Here is a 24,348-nt window from a genome sequence, read left to right as displayed (position 1 = left end):
CGTACTAATAGGTAATAGCGGAAATTCATGCCGCTATAAGTGAGGTCTTTTTTTACTGAGATTTAATGCAATGAGAATTGGGACTTTGAATTTACGGTGTGTTAAGTGGGAAAACATGTTAATGAGGAACGCACTAATGAGGTTTCACTGTACATAAGAAAACATAAAGGTCTATTAATACTGCCCTCCTGGCCACCCCTCTTAGTCATTACAGGATCAGATAAGGCCTCACATATTCTAATTCTGAGTTCCATTTTCTGGAAATTTAACGACCCATTCAACCACTCCTTTGTCTAGTCCAATAGCCCTCATCTTCATCATAAGTATCCCATGATCTGTCCTATCAAAAGCCTTGGATAGGTCAATAGTGATAATACAGTTCATCTGACCTCTTGAATCTAATATATCTGCTATATCTTGTTGGAATCCTACAAGTTGAGCTTCACTCGAATAACCTTTCTGAAACACAAACTGCCTGCTACCAAACCAGTTAGTAATTTCACAAACATAGAACATTTAATGTCTTGGCTTCATTACTTTGTGTATAAAGTCTTCTGCATCACTGTTAGTATTTTCTTCTAGTTGACTATCCACAACATCGTGCTCACTAAAGTCTAATACAAGATCATCTGCATTTAGCCATTCACTAATTTCATTGTCTTTGGTCCTGAATACCTTTCTCTAAAAAATTACAAATATTATACTGTACTTTTAAATAAGCAGCTGATTATCTTTAAAACAGTATTTTGGTTAATAGAGGTTTTACTGAATATATATTTTCTAATTTCAGATGTTATACGAAGTAATGTCAGTGATGGTGATGAATTTAACTTTTCTGGCAGCCAAAAGAAATTTTGCAATATTTAATCAACAGTATGGTAAACCTTATTAATCTGAACCCCATTTAGTCTGGACTTCACTTATTGCAGACAGCTGTTTAACTTGATTACTCGATTACTTCATAAGTTATGAATTTCATTATGGTCCGTATTGACAATTGATCACCTATAGGTATTGATAGGTGGACCCTTCTCTACCCTTTGATAGTACTTGATTACTTGAATTGAACTGGAACAAGACCAAAGAAAAACAGCTCGATTTGTTTTGATTTCCGACAAAAGAGTAGAATTACGAAAATGTAGCAAAGTTTCGGCTGGGAAGACTTGGGAGAAAGGAGACAAGTTGTTTGACTATCTGGTATGTTCCTCAGTGGAGAATGGCATGGAATGATATTAGTAGACAAATAATTTTGAGTGGTGTTTTTAAAAGTAGAAAAGATCACGATATGAAGGTAAAGTTAGAATTCAAGATAACAAATTGGGGCAAATATTTGTTTACAGGAAGAGAGTTAGGAAGTGGAATAATTTACCAAGGGAGATGTTCAATAAATCTCCAAATTCTTTGCAATCATTTAAGAAAAGGCTAGGAAAACAACAGATAGGGAATCTGCCACCTGGGCGACTGCCCTAAATGCACTAGTTATTGTGTATTTTGAAGGGCCTAATAGTGTATTGCATTATACCTTGTATACTTAAATAAACTTTGTATTTCTTAAATTTGAAATACTGTACTGTACACATTCAATTTACTGAACAGAGTGTTTAAATATGTACCACAGCTCATTTCGTATTTTATTTTGTTTAATCTGGACTTCCATTAATTTGGACAACCTAGAGCCTCATAATGACTGATTTAAATGTTATAGGTGTCAAGGAAGAGAAGGTACCACAAAAAGAATCCCTGAGTTCAACTGATTTACTCTCCTTTGCTCGGCAGATAGCTATGGGGATGGTAAGTACTGAATGTTTTCTAGAAATAGGTTTTGAGTAAAATGCTGAATATAGGCAATGTATATTAAGCTAGATAATGTACGCACAAAGCGAGTTGGCTATATGGTAATTTCATATAGCTGCAAGCATATATTTGAGCGGTGATGGGTTTGAATCCCACCACCAGTAATCCTGAAGATATTTTTTTTCAGACTTACCATTTTTACAGCAGGCAAAAGTCAGATTTGTGTCTTAATTAAGGGCATGGTTGTTACGTTCCCATACTATGTGTCGCAAAAAACCTATATGTGTAAGAGTGACATTAAAACTGTTAACAAAAGGAAATAAACGTGCAAGCTCACCACAGCAGTATTTATTCTATTTGGACTCTTGCCCACTGCACACACGCACATGCACAGAGAGAGACAGAGGTACTGTAGTTTTGTGATTGGCAGAATGCATCTCTTTCCCAGCGTGCAGATAATATTCAAACACAATTTTTCTGTTCTTCTTGATGATGTGATGATGAAGATGATGATGATGATGATGATGATGATGTGATGATGCATTAGGGCCTACTAGGGACCATGTTCCAATGTCAATTCTTCATTCTTTGTTGTTGTTCCTTCCTTTTCTTCCAATATTCCTTCTTCTTCTTGTCCGTTTCACCCTCTTTGGGGTACGATACATCTATCCATGGTTAGTGAGTTGTTTTTTCCTGTCCTCCCAGTACCTTTTCATTCTTTCAGATCTTGCCTTAGAAATTCTGTATACCGGGGAGTTGGCCGTGCGCGTAGAGGCGCGCGGCTGTGAGCTTGCATCCGGGAGATAGTAGGTTCGAATCCCACTATCGGCAGCCCTGAAAATGGTTTTCTGTGGTTTCCCATTTTCACACCAGGCAAATGCTGGGGCTGTACCTTAATTAAGGCCACAGCCGCTTGTATTTTCTGTCAAAATTCTTAAGCCGGCCATGTTGGCTGTCTCTTCCAGAAGATTTGCTTGTATTGCTGCATTAGTCAGGCTTTCAGAGAATATGGCATAATCTTCTGCAAATGCTAAGCAATTTATTGCAACACCTTTGTTCTTTCTCTCCAGCATTAGTGGTAATACAGGATTCGCCAGAAAAATGTATACACTTTTTACGGAACAACAACTATTTATTCTGTGTTTTTAAACATTTAAATTTTGATTACACCTTGAGTACTGTCTTCAGTTAAACATATCATTACATGAGATGTTCAAAATATTCACCGTTGGCTGCCAGACACATGGCAGAACAAGGAGCGGTTGCTGCAACTACGTCTGTCAATGTTTGAATGGGGATCTCTGCACATGCCGCTGTAATCTCCTGGCGAAGGGCCTCCAGCATGCGTGGCTTACATCAATAGACTTGATTTTTCACAGTTCCCCACAAGTAAAAGTCCATAGGGGTAAGATGTGGCGACCGTGGGGGAATTCAATGGGTCCTCGTCGTCCAATCCAATGTCCCGGCAGATTGTCATCCAGGAAAGCTCATTCTGCTACATGGTATTGTGGTGGTGCTCCGTCCTGTTGGTAGAAGACTTCTTCATTGGCTCCATAAAGCGCACGTACAGCTGGTAAAAGTAATGTGCGTAACATTTCCAAGTACATTGCTCCAGTGACAGTACCATCAAAGAAAAAGGGTCCTAGTAAGCCCCTCGATGACAGTCCACACCAGACATTAACCCCTGGTAGATTGACCGCCTTGTCCACATGAACATGCGGATTTTCCGGAGCCCAGTAGACACAGTTATGTCGATTCACTGTTCCATTAAGTTTAAACTGGGCTTCATCAGACCACACTAAATTTGTAAGAAATTGTTCATCTTGGGTTACCATTTGCTGATACCATTCGACGATCGGGTTCGTCCTTATTAAGCACGTGCAGTAATCGTGGGATGTAAACTTTCCATTTAGCTGTTTTCAAAATTCTTCGTACACTTGCACTGCTAGTCCCCACTTCCCGTGCACATTGCGTAGCAGACTTCTGTGGAGAATTAGCAAAATTTTCCAACACATGAGCCGGACTGGTAGCTGTGCGCGTTCTTCCCGATCTTCCTTCGTGAATATCACAAATCGTTCCATGTGTCTCACACTTCCCAGCAATGCGTTTAATTTTTAGGCGTGTTGGGGGTTCTGTTACAGACTCCCTCCTCCCCTGATTTTGCACTTCAACAGCATTATCAAACCTGATAAACCACTTCAGAATGTACTTTCATTGCTCGAACGTCAAGCATGCCCCAGCCATTTTGTTTTCTCACTATCGTGATGCAAGTAGCGACATCTGTTGTGTGAAGGACCATACTGCAACACACAAAAACAATGATAACAGTTGACAATGTCCATATCTCGATATCGTCTAACAAAAAGTGTATACATTTTTCTGGCGGACTCTGTATATTATGGTTCTTAAGTTTTTCGTTCCAAATTCTCACAACTTTTTCCAAGGTACAGTTGAAACGGAGCAGAGATAAGCCAGTACCTTGTCTGACACCTGTTTTTATTTTAAAATGTCCTGATATCTCACCCATATATTTAACTTTTGAGACTGTGTCTGTGAGGGTTTCACAGATCAGGTTTACCAATTTGGTTTTAACTCCAAACTCGCGTATGATTTTATCTAAGATTTCTCTATCAATAGAGTCAAAAAGCTTTTTAAAAATCTATTATTATTATTATGATTATTATTATTATTATTATTATTATTATTATTATTATTATTATTATTATTATTATTATTATTATTATTATTATTATTATTATTATTATTATTGAAATGAAAATCCACAGCCTGTTTTCCAGTCATTTGACCAGGTCAGGAATGGAATGAATGAAGCCCCCATCTAGCGGTGAGGATAGGAATTGTGCTGGCTGCCAAAGCCTGTCGCACTCCTCTGGGGCAATGATTAATGAATGACAGATGAAATGAAATGATACTGGAGAATGTTGCTGGAATGAAATATGACAGGGAAAACCAAAGTAGCTGGAGAAAAACCTGTCCTGCCTCCACTTTGTCCAGCACAAATCTCACATGGAGCGACCGGGATTTGAACCACGAAACCCAGCAATGAGAGGCCTGAACCTTAGAGTATTATTATTATTATTATTATTATTATTATTATTATTATTATTATTATTATTATTATTATTATTATTATTATTATTATTATTATTATTAAAGTGAAAAGAGAATGACTGCTTCCTAGCAAACAATAATTTCCAACTGCAGTCACTTATAACTTCTGTTCTTTTTGTCTTCATTATACCAGGACTTCTTTTTTATCTATTCAGGGGATTGTCGCTCACCCAATCACCGACGCTGTGAGCCTGTTTCCCGCCAAGCACTCTGCCATAATACGCTGCTCGGCGTGGTCATTTTCATTGCGTTAGCATATGTACCTTCATAAAGTACAGGAAATCTTGTACAGAAAAACACTGTGGCAAAGTACTTGGCGGGAGACAGGCTCACAGTGCAAGTGACCGGGTAAGAGTGAGTGAGTGAGTGAGTGAGTGAGTGAGTGAGTGAGTGAGTGAGTGAGTCAGTGAGTGAGTGAGTGAGTCAGTGAGTCAGTCAGTCAGTCAGTGAGTGAGTCAGTCAGTCAGTCAGTCAGTCAGTCAGTCAGTCAGTCAGTCAGTCAGTCAGTCAGTCAGTCAGTCAGTCAGTCAGTCAGTCAGTCAGTCAGTCAGTCAGTCAGTCAGTCAGTCAGTCAGTCAGTCAGTCAGTCAGTCAGTCAGTCAGTCAGTCAGTCAGTCAGTCAGTCAGTCAGTCAGTCAGTCAGTCAGTCAGTCAGTCAGTCAGTCAGTCAGTCAGTCAGTCAGTCAGTCAGTCAGTCAGTCAGTCAGTCAGTCAGTCAGTCAGTCAGTCAGTCAGTCAGTCAGTCAGTCAGTCAGTCAGTCAGTCAGTCAGTCAGTCAGTCAGTCAGTCAGTCAGTCAGTCAGTCAGTCAGTCAGTCAGTCAGTCAGTCAGTCAGTCAGTCAGTCAGTCAGTCAGTCAGTCAGTCAGTCAGTCAGTCAGTCAGTCAGTCAGTCAGTCAGTCAGTCAGTCAGTCAGTCAGTCAGTCAGTCAGTCAGTCAGTCAGTCAGTCAGTCAGTCAGTCAGTCAGTCAGTCAGTCAGTCAGTCAGTCAGTCAGTCAGTCGAATAGACTTTAAAAAAAAACATCTGGGAGATAGTGGGTTCGAATCCTACTGTCGGCAGCCCTGAAGATGGTTTTCCGTGGTTTCCCATTTTTGTTTTTGTTTTTTTTGCTAGTTGCTTTACGTCGCACCGACACAGGTAGGTCTTATGGCGATGATGGGACAGAGAAGGGCTAAGAGTGGGAAGGAAGCGGCCATGGCCTTAATTAAGGTACAGCCTGGTGTGAAAATGGGAAACCACGGAAAACCATTTTCAGGGCTGCCGACAGTGGGGTTCGAACCTACTATCTCCCGAATACTGGATACTGGCCGCACTTAAGCGACTGCAGCTATCAAGCTTGGTGGTTTCCCATTTTTACACCAGACCAATGCTGGGGCTGTACCTTAATTAAAGCCATGGTTGCTTCCTTCCAACTCCTAGGCCTTTCCTATCCCATCGTCGCCATAAGACCTATCTGTATCGGTGCGACATAAAGCCACTAGCAAAAAAAAAAAGTTTAAATGTCCGTGTATCATCCCGGAAAGTTATTGCTGTTTACTGTCTTGGCCTGACATCAAATGTACACTTCTTTTCTAGGAGTTCTTGGCCAGTAACCGAATAGTTCATCGTGATTTGGCCGCCCGAAACGTCCTAGTTTGTTCAAACAAGATGGTGAAGATTTCAGACTTCGGACTGAGTCGTGATATCTATGAGCGGAATGTTTACCATAAGAAAGGTGCAGGGAAACTTCCTATCAAATGGATGGCCATTGAGTCTCTGCTATACCAGGTGTACACAACACAGAGTGACATGTGAGTATTCAATATTCATCCAAGCATAATGAGGGGACACAGAGATAAAAAGTTCATTAAAATGCATTTCATATAAATTCAGATAATATATTTCAGATAAATTCTTAATATAATGGAATAGGATATGATTATACTCTTATAGACAAAATTCTGACATCTTGACATGCGTTGCATGTAAGCTTTGGGAAGGCATTCTTTCTGATTATATTAGACATGTTTGGAAAATTAATTACTGGTTCGATAGAAGGCAGCTTGGTTTTAGGAAAGGTTATTCCACTGAACTTCAACTTGTAGGATTTCAGCAAGATATAGCAGATATCTTGGATTCAGGAGGTCAAATGGACTGTATTGCGATTGACCTGTCTAAAGCATTTAATAGGGTGGATCATGGGAGACTACTGGCAAAAATGAGTGCATTTGGACTAGACAAAAGAGTGACTGAAAGGGTTGCTATATTTCTAGAAAATAGATCTCAGAGAATTAGAGTAGGCGAAGCTTTATCTGACCCTGTAATAATTAAGAGGGGAATTCTTCAAGGCAGTATTATTGGACCTTGATGTTTTCTTATATATATAAATGATATGAGTAAAGAACTGAAATCAGAGATAAGGCTTTTTGCAGATTATGTTACTCTGTATAGAGTAATAAATAAGTTACAAGATTGTGAGCAACTGCAACGTGACCTCTATTATGTTGTGAGATGGACTGCAGTCAATGGTATGATGATAAACAGGGTTAAAAGTCAGGTTATGAGTTTCACAAATAGAAAAAGTCCTCTCAGTTTTAATTACTGTGTTGATGGGGTGAAAGTTCCTTTTGGGGATCACTGTAAGTATCTGGGTCTTCATATAAGGAACGATCTTCATTGGGGTAATCACACAAATGGGATTGTAAATGAAGGATACAGATCTCTGCACATGGTTATGAGGGTGTTTAGGGGTTGTAGTAAGGATGTAAAGGAGAGGTCATATAAGTCTCTGGTAAGACCCCAACTAGAGTATGGTTCCAGTGTATGGGTCCCTCACCAGGATTACTTGATTCAAGAACTGGAAAAAAATCAAAGAAAAGCAGCTTGATTTGTTCTGGATGATATCTGACAAAAGAGTAGCATTACGAAAATGTTGCTAAGTTTGGGTTGGGAAGAACTGGGAGAAAGAAGACGAGCTGCTCAACTAAGTGGTATGTTAAAGTCAAAGAAATATTAATGTTTATTTAATTCTACCTATTCAATACATAAAGAGTGATTTTAATTAAGAATTAAATCTAATGAAGTAAATTATAGGGACATGTTTTGCCCTTTTTTTTTTTTAAAGGGCATCTTCAGCTTTAATCTCAAACCTGAAAGATAATAAATCAGGGTCCTGATTGTTCTTAATTGTAGTTTTTTAAGATAAATTACAAATTATAAAAGTGAGGATGATGTAGGTACATGTATCAAAAAATGAGTGAGAGGGATGACAGTAGTTAAGATATTCTCATAAAAAAGCCTTTATAAAGCCTTACAAACAGTCATAATTTATATACTTTTATGAATGTCCTTGTCTAAAAATGTAGTAACAGGTTGCATATTAGCAGTTCTACAAGAACACAATTATTGCTGCATCAAATCTTGTTAAACAGCGTCCTGTATTGGTTGAGGGTGTAAGAAATAAGTTTGGAGCTTAAACAGTTCAATCTTTAGAAAAATGAAGAAAAATATTACTGATTACTCCAAGTGGACTTTAAATAAATTTTTAAAGCTAATATGTAGTTAATCTTTTGTGATGAGACAATTCTGCTGCCCTCCCAAATTACGCTGTAGGAGCGAGGGAAATGCTTGATAGTAAGTAGCCACAACTACAAAGTTTTATGAGAACAGTTAATTCTACTAAAAGGCGCCCTGTAAAGGTTGTGTGCGTAAGAAATCAAATTAGAGCTTAAACAGTTTGATCTTTAGAATAATAATGAAGAAAAGTATTTCTGATCACTCCAAGAGGGATTTAAAATAAAATTTTAAGTTGTTAGTTTGTTGTTAATCTCATGTGATGAGATAAGTCTGCAGTCTTCTTAAAGCACGAACGAGTGAGGAAGAGTGATCGATGGTAAGTAGCTGTGTTTATATTAGCTGGAAGGTGCGACTGTGGCTTCTTATATAGAAAGTCGAACGGGAAATGTGGTTTAAAGTCTGTAACAAGAGGAGATTTATGTATTAAGGAATGAAAATTGTAGGAAAGGTGAGTTCAAAGAAAAAACGATGTGTGTAAATTCACTTACCCTTTTACCAATTAATGATGTTAATAGGTTAATGTAAAGGTGAGTTAAAGAAAAACGTATGTAATTTCATTTATCTTTTTGACTGTTATAGTGTTAATCAGTTGCTATTGCAGCGTTGAAATGACTGACACTTGAAAAAGTTAGGTAAACAATTGACAAGAAATCTGGGTGACAGCCCTAAATGCAGATCATTGATGAATGGTTGATTGATTTTAAGGGTGTTTCAACTAGTACTTTTACACGGTTTGCTGAGGTCATAAATTGAAATTGTATCTTCTCTTCAGAAGTTCCATTGTTATATTTTCTCATTTATTTAAGTAATTAATTAGAGTTGGTCAGTTCCAAAAAAAAGTCTTTTCCACCAAAAATCAAAACTGTACAGCTGAAAACATTGTTCCACAAGACTTTCCTATAGGCATCAAAGTTAATCTGGAAAAAAAAAAGATGTGGACTCTTCTAAAAGAAACACTTTGGGACTGCATAGAGAGATCGTGCAAGAGCTTCGTTGATATAACGAAGTAAAGAAGACAATCCATGGTTGGAAATAAGGATCCAGATATAGATGAGCCAATGTTTCATTGTTCTCTATTTGTTTAAACTTTTATTTAAATGTAGCTCACAACATTTTTTAAAATATTGTATCCCAGTTTACGTACTAATGGTAGTCCCCACAATCCGCTCCTGCATTTCTGAAGTGAGTGTTGTCCAAGTTCATTTGTTCCAAATGACGTATAACTGTTCCAAAGCAAGTCTTCTCAAACTTATTTTGTTAACAGCTAATTTTATTTATGATGCATAGAGCAAAAACAGTTTTTAAAAGTGAATATCTTATGCGTCTACATTAGAATAAAACCAGGCCCATTTCTTTGCCGTCATTTAAGAAAAGCCTAGGCAAACGACAGATAGGGAATCTGCCACCTGGGCGACTGCCCTAAATGCAGATCAGTATCGGTCGGTCGGCAAAAATATGTTTTTTATTTCCATAAAAGTTTTGAAAACTGGATAAGACTCTTTTTGGAACTGACTGACTCAATTCTTCCAATGGTAAGAGATGTACAAAAAGCAAACTGCTCCAGTTTGCCTGACAGAATATTTTAATGAGGACTTATTACACTTGAGGTAAAACATTGGCTTGATAGCCCATTAGATGATCATTGGTCATCCTGGTTTGGATCACATATCTCTGAGCTTTCATTCAGAAGATAGTGGATTTGAATAAAATTGTCAGCAGCCCTGAAGATTGTTTTCCATGGTTTTTCCATTTTCACATCAGGCACATGCTGCGGGCTGATTCTTAATTAAGGCCACAGTTGTTACCTTTCAATTCTAGCCCCCATCCTATCATCGCCATAAACCCTGTCTGTGTCGGTGAAATGTGAAATGAATAACTCACTTGTCTCTGGAAGTAGTCACAAGTTCTATGTCATATTTCTTTAAATGAATTATTATTTGTATGCTATCTTATTTTAGATGGTCCTTTGGAATTCTCTTATGGGAGATCGTGACGCTTGGTGGCAATCCATACCCGAGTATACGAGCTGACAGGGTATACAAACTTTTACAGTCAGGTTACAGGATGGAATGTCCACAAGGCTGCAGTCTTGAGCTGTAAGTATTTTTATACCACTAATGATAACAATTGCTTGTTCTCTTCATTTTGAGTAGACAAGTATGGTATTCAGTGAGTGTGTTTATAAATTTAAAATAAAATTTTTCACTCTGACATATTTAGCAAATTTAAATTATAACGGTTGGGGAAATCCACCAAATCACTACAGCCTTACAATCACTTCGTACTGATCAATTATATTCTTCTTTTGTTCCTAACGCTTTTCCCACACCTGTGTGGTCGCGGTACAAACTGCGGCGCATATGTGGATTTGACCCTGTTTTACGGCTGAATGCCCTTCCTGATGCCAACCCTATATGGAGGGATGTAATCACTATTGCGTGTTTCTGTGGTAGTTGGTAGTGTGGTGTGGTGTGTGAATATGAAGAGGAGAATGTTGGGACATACACAAACACCTAGTCGCCGAGAAAATTAATCAGATGCGATTAAAATCCCCGACCCGGCCACGAATTGAACCCGGGACCCTCTGAACCGAAGGGCAGTGCGCTGACCATTCAGTCAATGAGTCGGGTTATATATATATATATATACAAAAAAGCACAGTACTTGTTTCGACTCTTAAGAGCCATCCTCAGCGGTTACAGTAGTCTAAATTAAAATAGCTATAATAAGACATTGTCTACGTGATGGTGTGTACAAACATAATAATCATTTAAAACAAGGTCTAACACCAAAAAAAAAAATTATACACAGTATGTATAAAGTACATTTAACTTGAATCTTAAAATAAATTCGTAGTCCAAATTAAAATCTAAAAATCAAAAAAGGCCGTTTCTTCAAATTACAAGAGTTTTTTTTTAATCCTCCTTAAAGTTAAAACATATGCCTCTCCTGCAATATTTGTTAAAAATCTTCTGCTGGCGGCACATGTTAATGGAAGAGGGAAATACTCCTCAAGATTGAATCCTATGGTTGTATTGAATTGTTCAGAACGTTTTCATTTGTAATAATCTAGTACATACTTGTATCTGGAAAGAGAAAAGAACCAAACTAATATGGTGGCAGTCAAATTATGAAGTATAAATTAGTGAGATAAAAAATGAAGAGGGAATGTGCTTACCTTTATTTTGTTCCTTTAGAGCTGACTCTCTTTTTGAGTAACGTGGCCAGGTTTAGCGGCTGCTGCTGTGTGGCAACAGAAGATTTTTTAACAAATATTGCAGAAGAGGCATATGTTTTAACTTTAAGAAGGATTGTAAAAATTGGACTGCTGTAATTTGAAAAAAACTGCATTTTTCAATTTTAATTTGGACTATGAATTTATTTTTAAGAATCAAGTTGAAATTGCCTTAAATTACTGTGTATAAAGTGTTTTTAATGTGTTAGATCTTGTTTTAAATGATTATTATGTTTATGCACACCATCATGCAGACAATGTCTTATTTATGGTTATTTTAATTTAGACTATTTGAACAGCTGAAGATGACTTTCAGGAACCGAAACATGTACTATGTTTTTTGTAAATATAATTGATCACTAAGAATATTTGTAAGGCTATATTGATTTGGTAGATTTCCCCAACCATTATAATTTAAATTTTGGAGCCAATACTGAAAAAGGATTAAGTAATATTTAGCAAACCCAAGACTTGTGGGAGTAATTCAGACCCACCTCCATTTAACAGGCCATGGAGGCTTGGAAATGACCTGGCCAACAAACTCATACAAGCATCCATGGGGATTAGAAATAGTAGGAAGGAGAATTAGTTGAGTCAGTAAATAGTGTGTGATGGATTGTGTAAGAGATTTTCGCTGAGGTAAGGAGAAGAGGGATGTGATAGCATAGCACTAGTTTCTGACCAAGGCACCAATAGTTTGAATCCTAGGCATTGGATGTGGGGAATTTTGAAATGAGGATCACATGCCTGTGAGTAGACTTCCATTTGAAACAAATGAAAAAGAAATAGAGTACATTGAACACTTGGACAGTTTATTAGTAACATAGCTAGTTGATATTAGGTTATAGAAACGAATGAGTGCAGCAAATGGATTTGATGGTTGTGCAAATTAGGGCTATGCTTGTTATGAAAAAGATGTAGATAAGAATAAGGTAGAAATTTTTTTAAGAGATGCAGAGTGATTTAATTTTGAAGATTAACAGAAAAGTTTCTGTTGTGTTAATGGATGATTTCTATTAAAAATTAAAAATGAATCGATGAATTGGTAAGAGAAATACAGGGTAGGTGTGGAAAAGATACAACATTTGAGAGGTATGTGTACCATATAATTAATGTATTGTCCGGCTCCGTGGCTAAATGGTTAGCGTGCTGGCCTTTGGTCACAGGGGTCACGGGTTCAATTCCTGGCAGGGTTGGGTATTTTCAACATAATTGGTTAATTTCGCTGGCACGAGGGCTGGGTGTACGTGTTGTCTTCATAATTTCATCCTCATCACGACGCGCAGGTCGCCTACAGGTGTTAAATCAAAAGACCTGCATCTGGCGAGCTGAACTTGTCCTTGGACACTCCTGGCACTAAAAGCCATACACCATTTCATTTAAATTAATGTATTTTTTGTTCTAGTATGAGATTAGATATTGCAAATTAATTTTCAAGCATATGGATATTCATCACTATACTTGGATATTTTGAAACATCTCAATGTAATTTGGAGCAATTACCTATATCTTAGGCACCTTTAAACCATTATTGTTGTCATCATCATCAAAATGAAGGTAATTTTTTGGATCATAAAATCCAAGGGACAAAGGTGGAAATAGGATTACAGTTGAAGACATGAAAAAAAAAATTGCAAAACTTTCAGTGTTGAATAGCACAAGGGAAATTAACATATTGTGAAACTCTCTCTTACATTCTTACCATCTTCATCATTGTAGTTCTTGTTCTCTCAGTGATTATACATTCCTATATACTCATGTTTATTTCTTTGTCCTGTCCTTTATGGTCAAAAGCAATAAGTTTAACATTTCTCAGGATCAGACTTACACAAAGTAAAATAAACAAGTCTAAGTGATGTACTATATTATTTCTCAGATGAAGGAATAAAGAAAACTTGCTTATCTATTTTTCTTAATGTCACAGGTATCAAATAATGTTATCGTGCTGGAAAGCAAAACCAAGAGATCGTCCAACATTCTCTGAACTTTGCAACAAACTGGATGAATTACTTGAGAGCTCAACACCACAACAATATCTTAATCTGAATTTAATGATTTTGGACAGTCCATCTATATCTCCTGAAGAAAATCTACATAGGTAAGTTGAGTACAAATACATTTTGAGGATATTTCAGGGCAGAACATTTCAGTAAAATAATCATCCCCTCCTCTCTACCCATTTAAAACTAATGCACACTAGTTTAACGTAGGAATTGACTGGAAAGATAGGAGACTCGTCTGGAAAATTTACAAGAACCAGTGTACAAATGTAGTGGTGAATGGATGTACAAGAATGCCAAGAATTAAGAAAGGAGTGAGGCAGGGTTGTCCACTCTCACCATACCTTTTCAATTTGCTTATTGAAAAAGCAGTATGTGTTTTAAAGGAAAGGACTAGAGGAATAATGAAAATATTAATTCATTACGTACATTAAAAAATATTAAGAGGTGCTTTAAAAGCATTTCTAATATAAATATCTGATAAACTTGCCAACAATCCAATCATGCCTACTGGGAATAAGTTAGGTTATTTATTTGAAGGAATAAAGATAGCCTAAATGGGAAAGGAATCCACATTATTAGATTTGCTGATGACATTTCCATAATAGCAGATTCTGAGGAGGAGTTAAATAGAATATTGACTCTTCTGTGTGATACACTGAAACATTACAAATTTAATATCAATAGTAAGAAAACCAAAATTTTATTTTTGGGCAAAGATGGCAGGAAAGTTAATACAAACATAAGAATAGGAAATTCCAAAATAGAACAAGTGCAACATTTCTGTTACTTAGGAAGACAACAGCTGCACCAAAGAAATCAAAAGAAGAATAGCTCTTGCTAAACAGGCCTTTCAAAATAAAAGAAGTCTTTTAACAAGTACCCAGATAAGTTTAGAAACAAGAAAGGCTTTTGTAAAATCGTTTGTGTGGAGTGTGCTACTTGAGAGAGCTGGACTATTGGAAAAAATGAAAGAGATGCAGCAATGCAAGTCAATCTCCTTGAAAAGACAGCCAACATGACAGGCTTGAGAATCTCTGCCGAGAAAACAAAATTTTTGACGAATATAAAAAGTGCCCCAAAGTTTTTAGCAACGGATATTGGTCGAATAGAAAAGGTAAAGGAATTCAAATATTTGGGTGAGACAATTCAAGAAAATGGTTTAGAAAAATCTGCTATAGAGGAGAGGATACAAAAGATGGAAAGAGCATACGGTATAACTAAGAATACTTACAACAAAAAGTGCTTATCAAGGAAACTTAAAATAAAGCACTACAACACAGTAGTGAAACCAGAATGCCTTTATGCCAGCGAATGTCTAGCACTGAACTACAAGCTTGATAAATTAGAAATATTAGAAAGAAGAATTATAAGGAAAATATTAGGTCCTCCAAGAATTGCAGAGTTTTGGAAATTAAGAAGTAACAATGAAATTTACCAGAACGTAGAAAACATATCAGAAACAATAAGAAAAAGGAGATTGCTATTTCTTGGACACATTTACAGAATGGATGACAATAGACTAACTAAACGAATCTTCAAGTACCTTTGGGAAAAGAAATCAACTACCACCTGGATTCAAGAAGTCAAGAAAGACCTGGAAAGGAACAACATACGAGAAGAAGAATTATTGGAAAGAAAGATTTTTAGGAAGAAAGTCTTACAAATGGAAGGATTCCAAGGGAGGAAGGAAAAGAAAACAGGCACAAAGTGGACTGAAGACAGGAAAAAGAAACACAGTGAAACAATGAAAGAATACTGGAAGAAAAGGAAAGAACTAAGGAGGAACAATTGAAATTGTAACGTGGTCCTTAGAAGGCCGGAACGCAAGAAGAAAGAAAGAAAGAGATTCATTGGAAGCAACTGGAATGTGGATTTGGAGGAAAATGACGAGCACATGCTGGACTGAAAAAAACAAGAATCGAGATGTTCTAAAGGAAAACGATGAATAATGGAGACTGATAAATGGTATAGAAAGAAGGGAGATAAAACCTGTGGGTCATATCCTGAGACATAATAACTTCATAGTAAACGTCTTTGAAGGAAAAATACAAGGAAAGAAAGGAAGAGGAAGACCAAGGAAGACTTGATGGGATATACAAACTACAAAGTGAAGAGAACAGTAGGATTGAGAGGAGGATGGTTGCAGTGACAAGTTGTGATGATGGCGAGTTCAACATTCAAAAAACCCAAAGTATGCTTTTGTCATGAAATTAAATGACTAGAAAAAACAAACCATGAAATTAAATGACTAGAAAAAACAAATCCATTAAAAATATCACACTGCATGCAAACATTTTATTCTCAATTATTTCAGTAATTTGTTGTATCCCTAGCAGCACAATACTTCACCACAGTAACATCAACTTTATAAAATATTCATAAAATTCGGAAAACAGAATGAATGATAATACTCCTGTATCATATTTGCATACCTGCCAACTTTTAGAAATCAAAAATGGCAAGATTTTTAAATCTTGGATTTCATCGCATACATTGCGCCAAGGTCTAGGTGAAAAATGGACAGGATAAAAGGCATACATATCTACAGTTACAGTGTGAAGTGACCATTAATTTAAAACCTTAAACTAACAAAATGCAAAAATGGTTACAAGAAAATGTACCTAATCATTCTCAATTATGATACTTGCATACAAATAATAATATTTACCGAGCTCGATAGCTGCAGTCGCTTAAGTGTGGCCAGTATCCAGTATTTGGGTGATAGTAGGTTTGAACCCCACTGTCGGCAGCCCTGAAAATGGTTTTCTGTGGTTTCCCATTTTCACACCAGGCAATTAATTAAGGCCACGGCTGCTTCCTTCCCACTCCTAGCCCTTTCCTGTCCCATCGTCGCCGTAAGACCTATCTATGTCGGTGCGACGTAAAACAACTAGCAAAAATAAATAAATAATAATATTTATATCACACCAACACACACAACAAAATGCATTATTAGATAGTATAATGAATGGAACACTTGGAGATAATGTTTGTTATATATTTTTTGGCCATATCATGCATAGAAAATACCAGAAACTGGCACAGACACAACTCCCTGAAATGCATTCAACTCATTAACACTATGCGAAACTGTACAAAACAATTCAGTATGTCTCATACATTATTAACATATGACTTTCAAAAGGGGGGGAAAGCACAAAAACACAAGAAAAAATACGTGGCCTACAACTCCAATGAAACTAGACGAGCGAGCCACACAATAACAAACTCATTCTTTCGTCCTGATTAACTGAGTCGCAAGCACGTGCTAGCCTCTCTTGGTTGTCAGACAATTGCTGTCCCAAATCCCCTGCTGTAATCTAAAGCACACACGCTGCTGTGGTGAACGGGAAACACAGTACACGAAGGCGATGGGCGATACACTCGCGAAATAAAGTATGAAATAAAAACGTTTGAAAATGAGGTTGCCAAATTACACAAGCACATAAGAATTTATTCTTTATCCTAGTGGAAGAGTATTGACCATACTGGAGATTATATTGGTCAAAAATAGGAAGAAGGAAACATAAATCGAAAAATCGAAAGACGAGTTAAAATGCGGAAAGTTTCTGGGTAAATGGGAAGGGTTGGCAGGTATGTATTTGTAAGATCATCACTGTAATTAATATTACCCCACTGGACAAGATGAATAGAACGTTTCCTGGCAGAGGTATCACACATTCCAGGGAAAAATAGAGATGAGTAACTTTTTTCAGTTTTTAAATGTTTGCAATAACCTACAAAGTTCAATGCTCTCTATCCTTTGACACTGACAAGATAAATCATTTTGTGAAGAAATAGCCAAAGTGTACTTCCAGATTTTTCAAGAGTACAAAACAGTCAAGCCTCCGTGGCTCAGGCGGCAGCGCACCGGCCTCTCACCGGTGGATACCGTGGTTCAAATCCCGGTCACTCCATGTGAGATTTGAGCTGGACAAAGCGGAGACGGGACAGGTTTTTCTCCGGGTACTCCGGTTTTCCCTGTCATCTTTCATTCCAGCAACACTCTCCATTAACATTTCATTTCATCTGTCAGTCATTAATCATTACCCCAGAGGAGTGCGACAGGCTTTGGCAGCCGGCACAATTCCTATCCTCGCCGCTAGATGGGGCTTCATTCATTCCATTCCTGACCCAGTCCAATGACTGTAAACGGGCTGTGGATTTTCACAAAACAGTCACCGGTGACAACCAGATAATCTATCAATCACCACTAATCTGCATTGAGGGCAGTCGCCCAGATGGCAGATCCCCTATCTGTTGTTTTCCTAGCCTTTTTCTTAAATGATTGCAAAGAAATTGGAAATATATTGAACATCTCTCTTGGTAAGTTAACCCAATCCCTAACTCCCCCACCTATAAACAAATATGTGCCCCAATGTTTGCTCTTGAATTCCAACTTTATCTTCATACTGTGAACTTTCCTACATTTGAAGACACCACTCAGACTTATTCATCTGCTAATGTCATTCCACACAATCTCTCCGCTGGCAGATCAGAACATGCCACTTAGTCGAGTAGCTCGTCTACTTTCTCCCAAGTCTTCCCACCCCAAACTTTGCAACATTTTTGCAATGCTACTTTTTTGTCGGAAATCACCCAGAACAAATTGAGCTGCTTTTCTTTGGATTTTTTCCAGCTCTTGAATCAAAAATTCCTGGTGAGGGTCCCATACACTGGAACTATACTCTAGTTGGGGTCTTACCAGAGACTTATATGCCCTCTCCTTTACATCCTTACTACAAACCCTAAATACCTTCATAACCATGTGCAAAGATCTGTACCCTTTATTTACAATCATATTTATGTGATTAACCTAAAAAAGATCTTTCCTTATATTGACAGCTAGGTACTTAAAATGATCACTAAAAGGAACTTTCACTCCATCAACGCAGTAATTAAAACTGAGAGGACTTTTCCTATTTGTGAAACTCACAACCTAACTTTTAACCCCATTTATCATCATACCATTGCCTACTGTCCATCTCACAACATTATCGAGGTCATTTTGCAGTTGCTCACAATCTTGTAACTTATTTATTACTCTATACAGAATAATATCTGCAAAACGTCTTATCTCTGATTCCACTTCTTTACTCATATCATTTATATATATAAGAAAACATAAATGTTCAATAATACTGTCTTAAGATTTTCCCTCTTAATTATTACAGGTTCAGATAAATCTTCACCTAGTCTAATTCTCTGAGTTCTATTTTCTAGAAAATTAGCCACCTATTCAGTTACTCTTTTGTCTAGTCCAACTGCACTCATTTTTGCCAGTAGTCTCCCATGATCTACCCTATGAAATACCTTAGATAGGTCAATCGTGATACAGTCCATTTGACCTCCTGAATCCAAGATATCTGCTATATCTTGCTGGAATCCTACAAGTTGAGCTTCAGTGGATTAACCTTTCCTAAACCCGAAGTGCCTTCTATTGAATCAGTTATTAATTTTGCAATTAAGTCTAATATAATCAGAGAGAATGCTTTCCCTAAGCTTACATGCAATGAATGGCAAACTGGCTGGCCTGTAATTTTCAGCTTTATGTTTATTACCCTTTCCTTTATACACAAGGGCTACTATAGCAACTCTCCATTCACCTGGTACAGCTCCTTCATGCAAACAATAATCAAATAAGTACTTCACATATGGTACTATATCCCAACCCATTGTTTTAGCAGTGGTGTGCACTAAGCCCCATCTACCCCAGAGCTGCTGGGGCAAAGAATTTTGTATTTACATTTTCTTAGTACTCCTTATAACACTTTTTATGAAGTTTAAAAAACTAGAAACAGCTAAGCGAAGTATAGCTGTCCGGACAATCTGCTTGCTCTACAGCAGTTCAGGTCTCTGCAGCGAGCTGGGTTTCTTTGCTCAGCAAAATTCAAGTCTCTCTGTTGACGCATGCCCTTGAAGCCTCCTCATTCGGGGTAGGCGGGGTTGGGGCTGTGGACCTCCCTCAAGATTCACAGCGTCTTGTGGGAACAGGCCAGCTAGCTTGGGTAATGTATGTTAGTCATACTGGTAGCTTGACGGGCTACTGTGAATTAGATCACCACCCAGTTGAATGTTGAGAGTAAGGAACCCATCTCTACCAGGACTGTAAAGAGCCAACTGCACCACATAGGCTTCACCAGCTGACAAGCAACTTGTGTCGCTTTGCTGGCAATTTGACACAGAGCTCAACAATGTGCATGGGCCCGTGAACTTCGGCAATGGACCGTGATAACGTTCTTTCAAGAATGAAATGCGTTATTGTTTTTTTTTTACAGGTATGTTATAAGTGTTATAATTAGTGTTCAACAGCCTGAAAGGTTTTAAAGTTACATTAGCTGAAGCGATGCTGGAAGTATGGCTTCCAACAAACAAAACTATATAAATAACTCGTATTTGACATACAAACTAACAGTTGTCTAGTGACAACTAATTGCTTCAGAAATGTTCAGCTAGTTAGTTAGTTAGGAGGGGTTCCACTATATGGTGCCACTTACCAGAAACCGCTAAGACATTGCATTTTCCTGGTATTTTAAAAATTTGGTTGTATGTATGTCGGGTATTCAGCCCGAAGGCTGGTTTGATCCTCCACAGCTCCGCCAACAGCTGTCATAAACAGCTTAGGTGTCACTGAAGAGGCATACTAGGGAAATGAGGAGTGAGGAAGTTTCCCGTTGCTTTCCTCACTGAGCCAGAAGTTGCTATTACATACCAGTCTGCCAAGCCCACTGAAATGCATGCACCAACAGACCCTATGAGCAATATTTTCACACCATTCATAACAGGGACTAGCTACATAAGGAATGGTATTACTAGCATCGCTCATACCTCAGTCACTTTCACTTTGTCAAAGCCAAGGATGAGACTAAGACAGGTCAATGAAAGTAACAAATTTATTCTAGCCCATACCAGAAGATATAGTTCACTGTAAACGCTACATCTTGCCAGCAAAGGCATGAAGCTTGGCTTTTTAAAATTTTTATTTCATTAAACAGGTTCCATATTTCTCCTCCAGATTGTTATGTGTTTCTGATTGTTCATTTCTTTTTATTACCATAACTTATCCCTTTACTTGACTAAAATTGAGCTATATTCCATTGCTACTTCTGTTCATGCTTTAACTTGCTTTTGGACATGATGATCTAAATCTCTGCATATACAAATATCATCTGCAAAAGAACAGGACTCTCATTGTTTCTTCACCAGTCTGAAGGCTAACTAACTATTGAATTTCATTCATCTCTGTAAGCAAAAGAAGCGGAGACAGAACCCTCTCGGACTTGAAGCCTGATTTTATATGGGAGGTGTTTAAAAGATGACAATTGGTCATGCTGTTCTATAATGTTTTTCATCCTTTCTAACATGTTTCCTATTGTGTTCCTTTGTTACATACCAACTCTTCCCCTCATTACTGCACTAAATATGTTTCAGATATTGACAAACATCATTTATAATTCCTAATCATTTTTATATTTCTCCATTAACTAGTGGAGACAAATTATTAGATCCAATGTTGATCTACCCGGAAGCCTATAGCCGAAAAATCGGACCTTCAATTCGAATATGCCATCTTAACATCGAAGGCATCAGCAGAGCAAAATGCGAGTGTCTAGCTAAAATTCTGAAAGGTCAACAGATTGATGTCATTGCGCTACAAGAAACTCATACAGCCAATGAAATGCAACTAAGAACAAGAGGCAAGATCCCAGGCTTCAAGTTAGTGGCTCACAATAATCACGAGATGTATGGCTTAGCTACCTATGTGAGAAACAATATTACTAACTACGCAGTAGTCAACTGTAGCTCAAGTGATGACATTTTCACTGTCACAATTAAAATCAATAATCTAACAATAATGAATGTATATAAGCCACCAAACACAATGTGGCCCACTCCTCCTCTACCATCCTTACAACACCCAACCGTAATCATAGGAGACTTCAACAGTCATCACACATGTTGGGGCTATCAACAAAATGATCTAATTGGGGAGGCAATTGTTGACTGGATGGATATGGAAAATCTTAAACTAATCTATGATGCTAAAGAAAAAGGAACCTTCTTCTCCGCCCGATGGGGTAAGGAATACACTCCAGATCTTCCCTTCATAACCCAATCCCCAAACTCTCCAAACCAGATACTTCGCTCAGTTCTCAACAGTTTCCCTCATAGTCAACACCGGCCTGTCATACTCCAAATTGGCATGTATATTCCTGTCATTCGATCTTATCCGAAACCTAGATGGAACTTTAAAAAAGCTAATTGGAAAAAATTTAAAGAACAAACTGATGCAAATATAAGATGGATTAAGCCAACCTTTAATAACTATGATAGATTTGTTGGAGTTATAAAAGGTGCTGCTCGGCGCTGCATTCCAAGAGGATGCCGTAAAGAATATATTCCTGGATGGACTGCAGAGAGCGAGAGCCTTCTTAAGGAATTTGAGGAAAATGGCAACAATGAAACAGCCACAAAACTTATTCAATCACTGAATGACAATAGAAAACAAATTTGGAACGACACTGTGTCATCTCTTGATTTTACCCACTCAAGTAGAAAGGCCTGGTCTCTCATTAGAAAGCTTGACTCATCAAAGCCAGCTGGCAGGCAGAAGCTGAGTGTTAACATTAATGATCTAGCCAAACACATGATCTCTATCTCAAAGATCAGTAGAGATAAACAAGTTGTAAGGGAAATCCGGTCAGCACTGAAACATGAAAAGCAATTAGCAAAACAACAGTCATCCCAATTCTCTTGTCCTTTCACAAGAGAGGAAACCCTAGAAGGCATCAAGAACATAAAATCCGGGAAAGCAGCAGGTATAGACGGCATCTATCCTGAATTCCTGCAACATCTTGGACCTGCAACAATCACTTGGCTCACCAAATTCTTCTCCAATATTTTGGAGACAGGTAACCTTCCTTCACTATTCAAGAAGACATTTTTATTTACTACAAAGCTCTGATGTGTATTTTTCATTGACTTAAGCGATTACAGTTTGGTTGGTACTAAATGTAACAAACCACCAAATGAGTTGGCTGTGCGGTTAGGGGCGCGCAGCTGTGAGCTTGCATCCGGGAGATAGTGGGTTCCAACCCCACTGTCGGCAGCTCTGAAGATGGTTTTCCATGGTTTCCCATTTCCACACCAGGCAAATGCTGGGGCTGTTCATAATTAAGGCCATGACTGCTTCCTTCCCACTCCTAGGCCTTTCCTATCCCATCGTCACCATAAGAACTATCCGTGTCGGTGCGATGTAAAGCCAATTGTAAACAAACAAACATGTAACAAGCCAGTGAAATCATGGTGATGATTATTGGTTTAAGAGAAAGTGCAACTGGGCAACCATCCTATGTTAACACTAATAAGAGGGAAGAATGGGAGGGATCCGACACTTCAAAATATGAAAGTGTCAGCCAAAGAAAGACAAGGGCCACAAAGGATGTGAAAATGAAAAAGACTCCCTAGGCCTCCAGACGTAATATCGTCGGGATCAGAAAACACAAGAGTTGACAAAGGTAGGTCGGAGAGGATAGATGAATGTGAGGAGCCTGGCACATGCTCCCTAGTTAAGAACCCCTAGGACCCCTTTTAGTTGCCTCTTATGACAGGCAGGGGATACCATGAGTGTTATTCTACTTCCCCCCACCCACAGGGAGATATACCAGTGAGACAGATGTAAAAATGGCAACTTATAATCCTGCATGGTGAACATTGTCGTTGATGTTTTTGTTATGTGCTGGAATTGGGCTGCTTCCATTTTCCATTTTAATAATAATAATAATAATAATAATAATAATAATAATAATAATAATAATAATAATAATAATAATAATCAGCACTGGTTTTCTATAAATAAATGATATTCTTTTGTGAGGTCTGTGGTTCATTTTAAGAAATTCTAATCTTAATTAAGGCCTAATAACACTGCTCGACAAGGTTTTCTTCACAAGAAATCTGATCAGCGAGTCTAGTGCATTTTGTCACACTGAATTCATGAATGTAGTCAGAATTTTTCCATCAGGCACAGTCTTTTTGTGACAGCAACTGTTTAAAATTTTATTTTAGCATTCTCTTTTACCTGTCATAGGCCTAGTAACCTTTATCTCATATGTATCATTCAAGCTGCATTTAAGGAAATTATATGTAATACTAGAAAAGCAGTTGGAATTGATAAGATTTCTGGGGATATACTAAATGCAATGGGTTGGGATATAGTACCATATCTGAAATACTTATTTGATTTTTGTTTGCATGAAGGAGCTATACCAAATGAATGGAGAGTTGCTATAGTAGCCCCTGTGTGTATAAAGGAAAGGGTGATAGACATAAAGCTGAAAATTACAGGCCAGTCAGTTTGACATGCATTGCATGTAAGCTTTGGGAAAGCATTCTTTCTCATTATATTAGACACTAGCTGAAGTACCCGTGCTTCGCTACAGAATTCTACATTGTATACAGAATTCTAGGTTAGGTAGTGTACACCTTGTGAGCAAGATTGTATTATATTGCATAGCTCTTAACGTTACCCTAGAAACGCGACGGGGAAGTCGCCAAACGTCTTTTCTCATTTGTAGACTGGGTTAGGAAATTTTCATTGTAATGGTAGGCCTGCTTGCCTATCATCA

The 24,348-nt window shown here is 37.7% G+C and overlaps 1 protein-coding gene across 2 annotated transcripts in view; it reads left to right on the top strand.

Annotated features, from left to right (window-relative positions):
* Nucleotides 1-24,348, top strand: part of LOC136872142 (tyrosine-protein kinase receptor torso-like) — a 128,413-nt gene that overhangs the window by 30,535 nt on the left and 73,530 nt on the right. For both annotated transcript variants that reach the window (XM_068227445.1, XM_068227446.1), the window contains exons 7-10: nucleotides 1,706-1,791; nucleotides 6,503-6,717; nucleotides 10,441-10,578; nucleotides 13,642-13,815. In XM_068227445.1, coding sequence (XP_068083546.1) covers nucleotides 1,706-1,791; nucleotides 6,503-6,717; nucleotides 10,441-10,578; nucleotides 13,642-13,815 — 613 coding nt within the window. The remainder of the gene's footprint in view (nucleotides 1-1,705; nucleotides 1,792-6,502; nucleotides 6,718-10,440; nucleotides 10,579-13,641; nucleotides 13,816-24,348) is intronic.

This window comes from Anabrus simplex, chromosome 4 (genome assembly GCF_040414725.1).
Source record: "Anabrus simplex isolate iqAnaSimp1 chromosome 4, ASM4041472v1, whole genome shotgun sequence".
Classification (NCBI taxonomy): domain Eukaryota; kingdom Metazoa; phylum Arthropoda; class Insecta; order Orthoptera; family Tettigoniidae; genus Anabrus; species Anabrus simplex.
The sequence above is the reverse complement of the archived record's forward strand: the minus strand, read 5'-3'. Positions and strand labels throughout refer to the sequence as shown.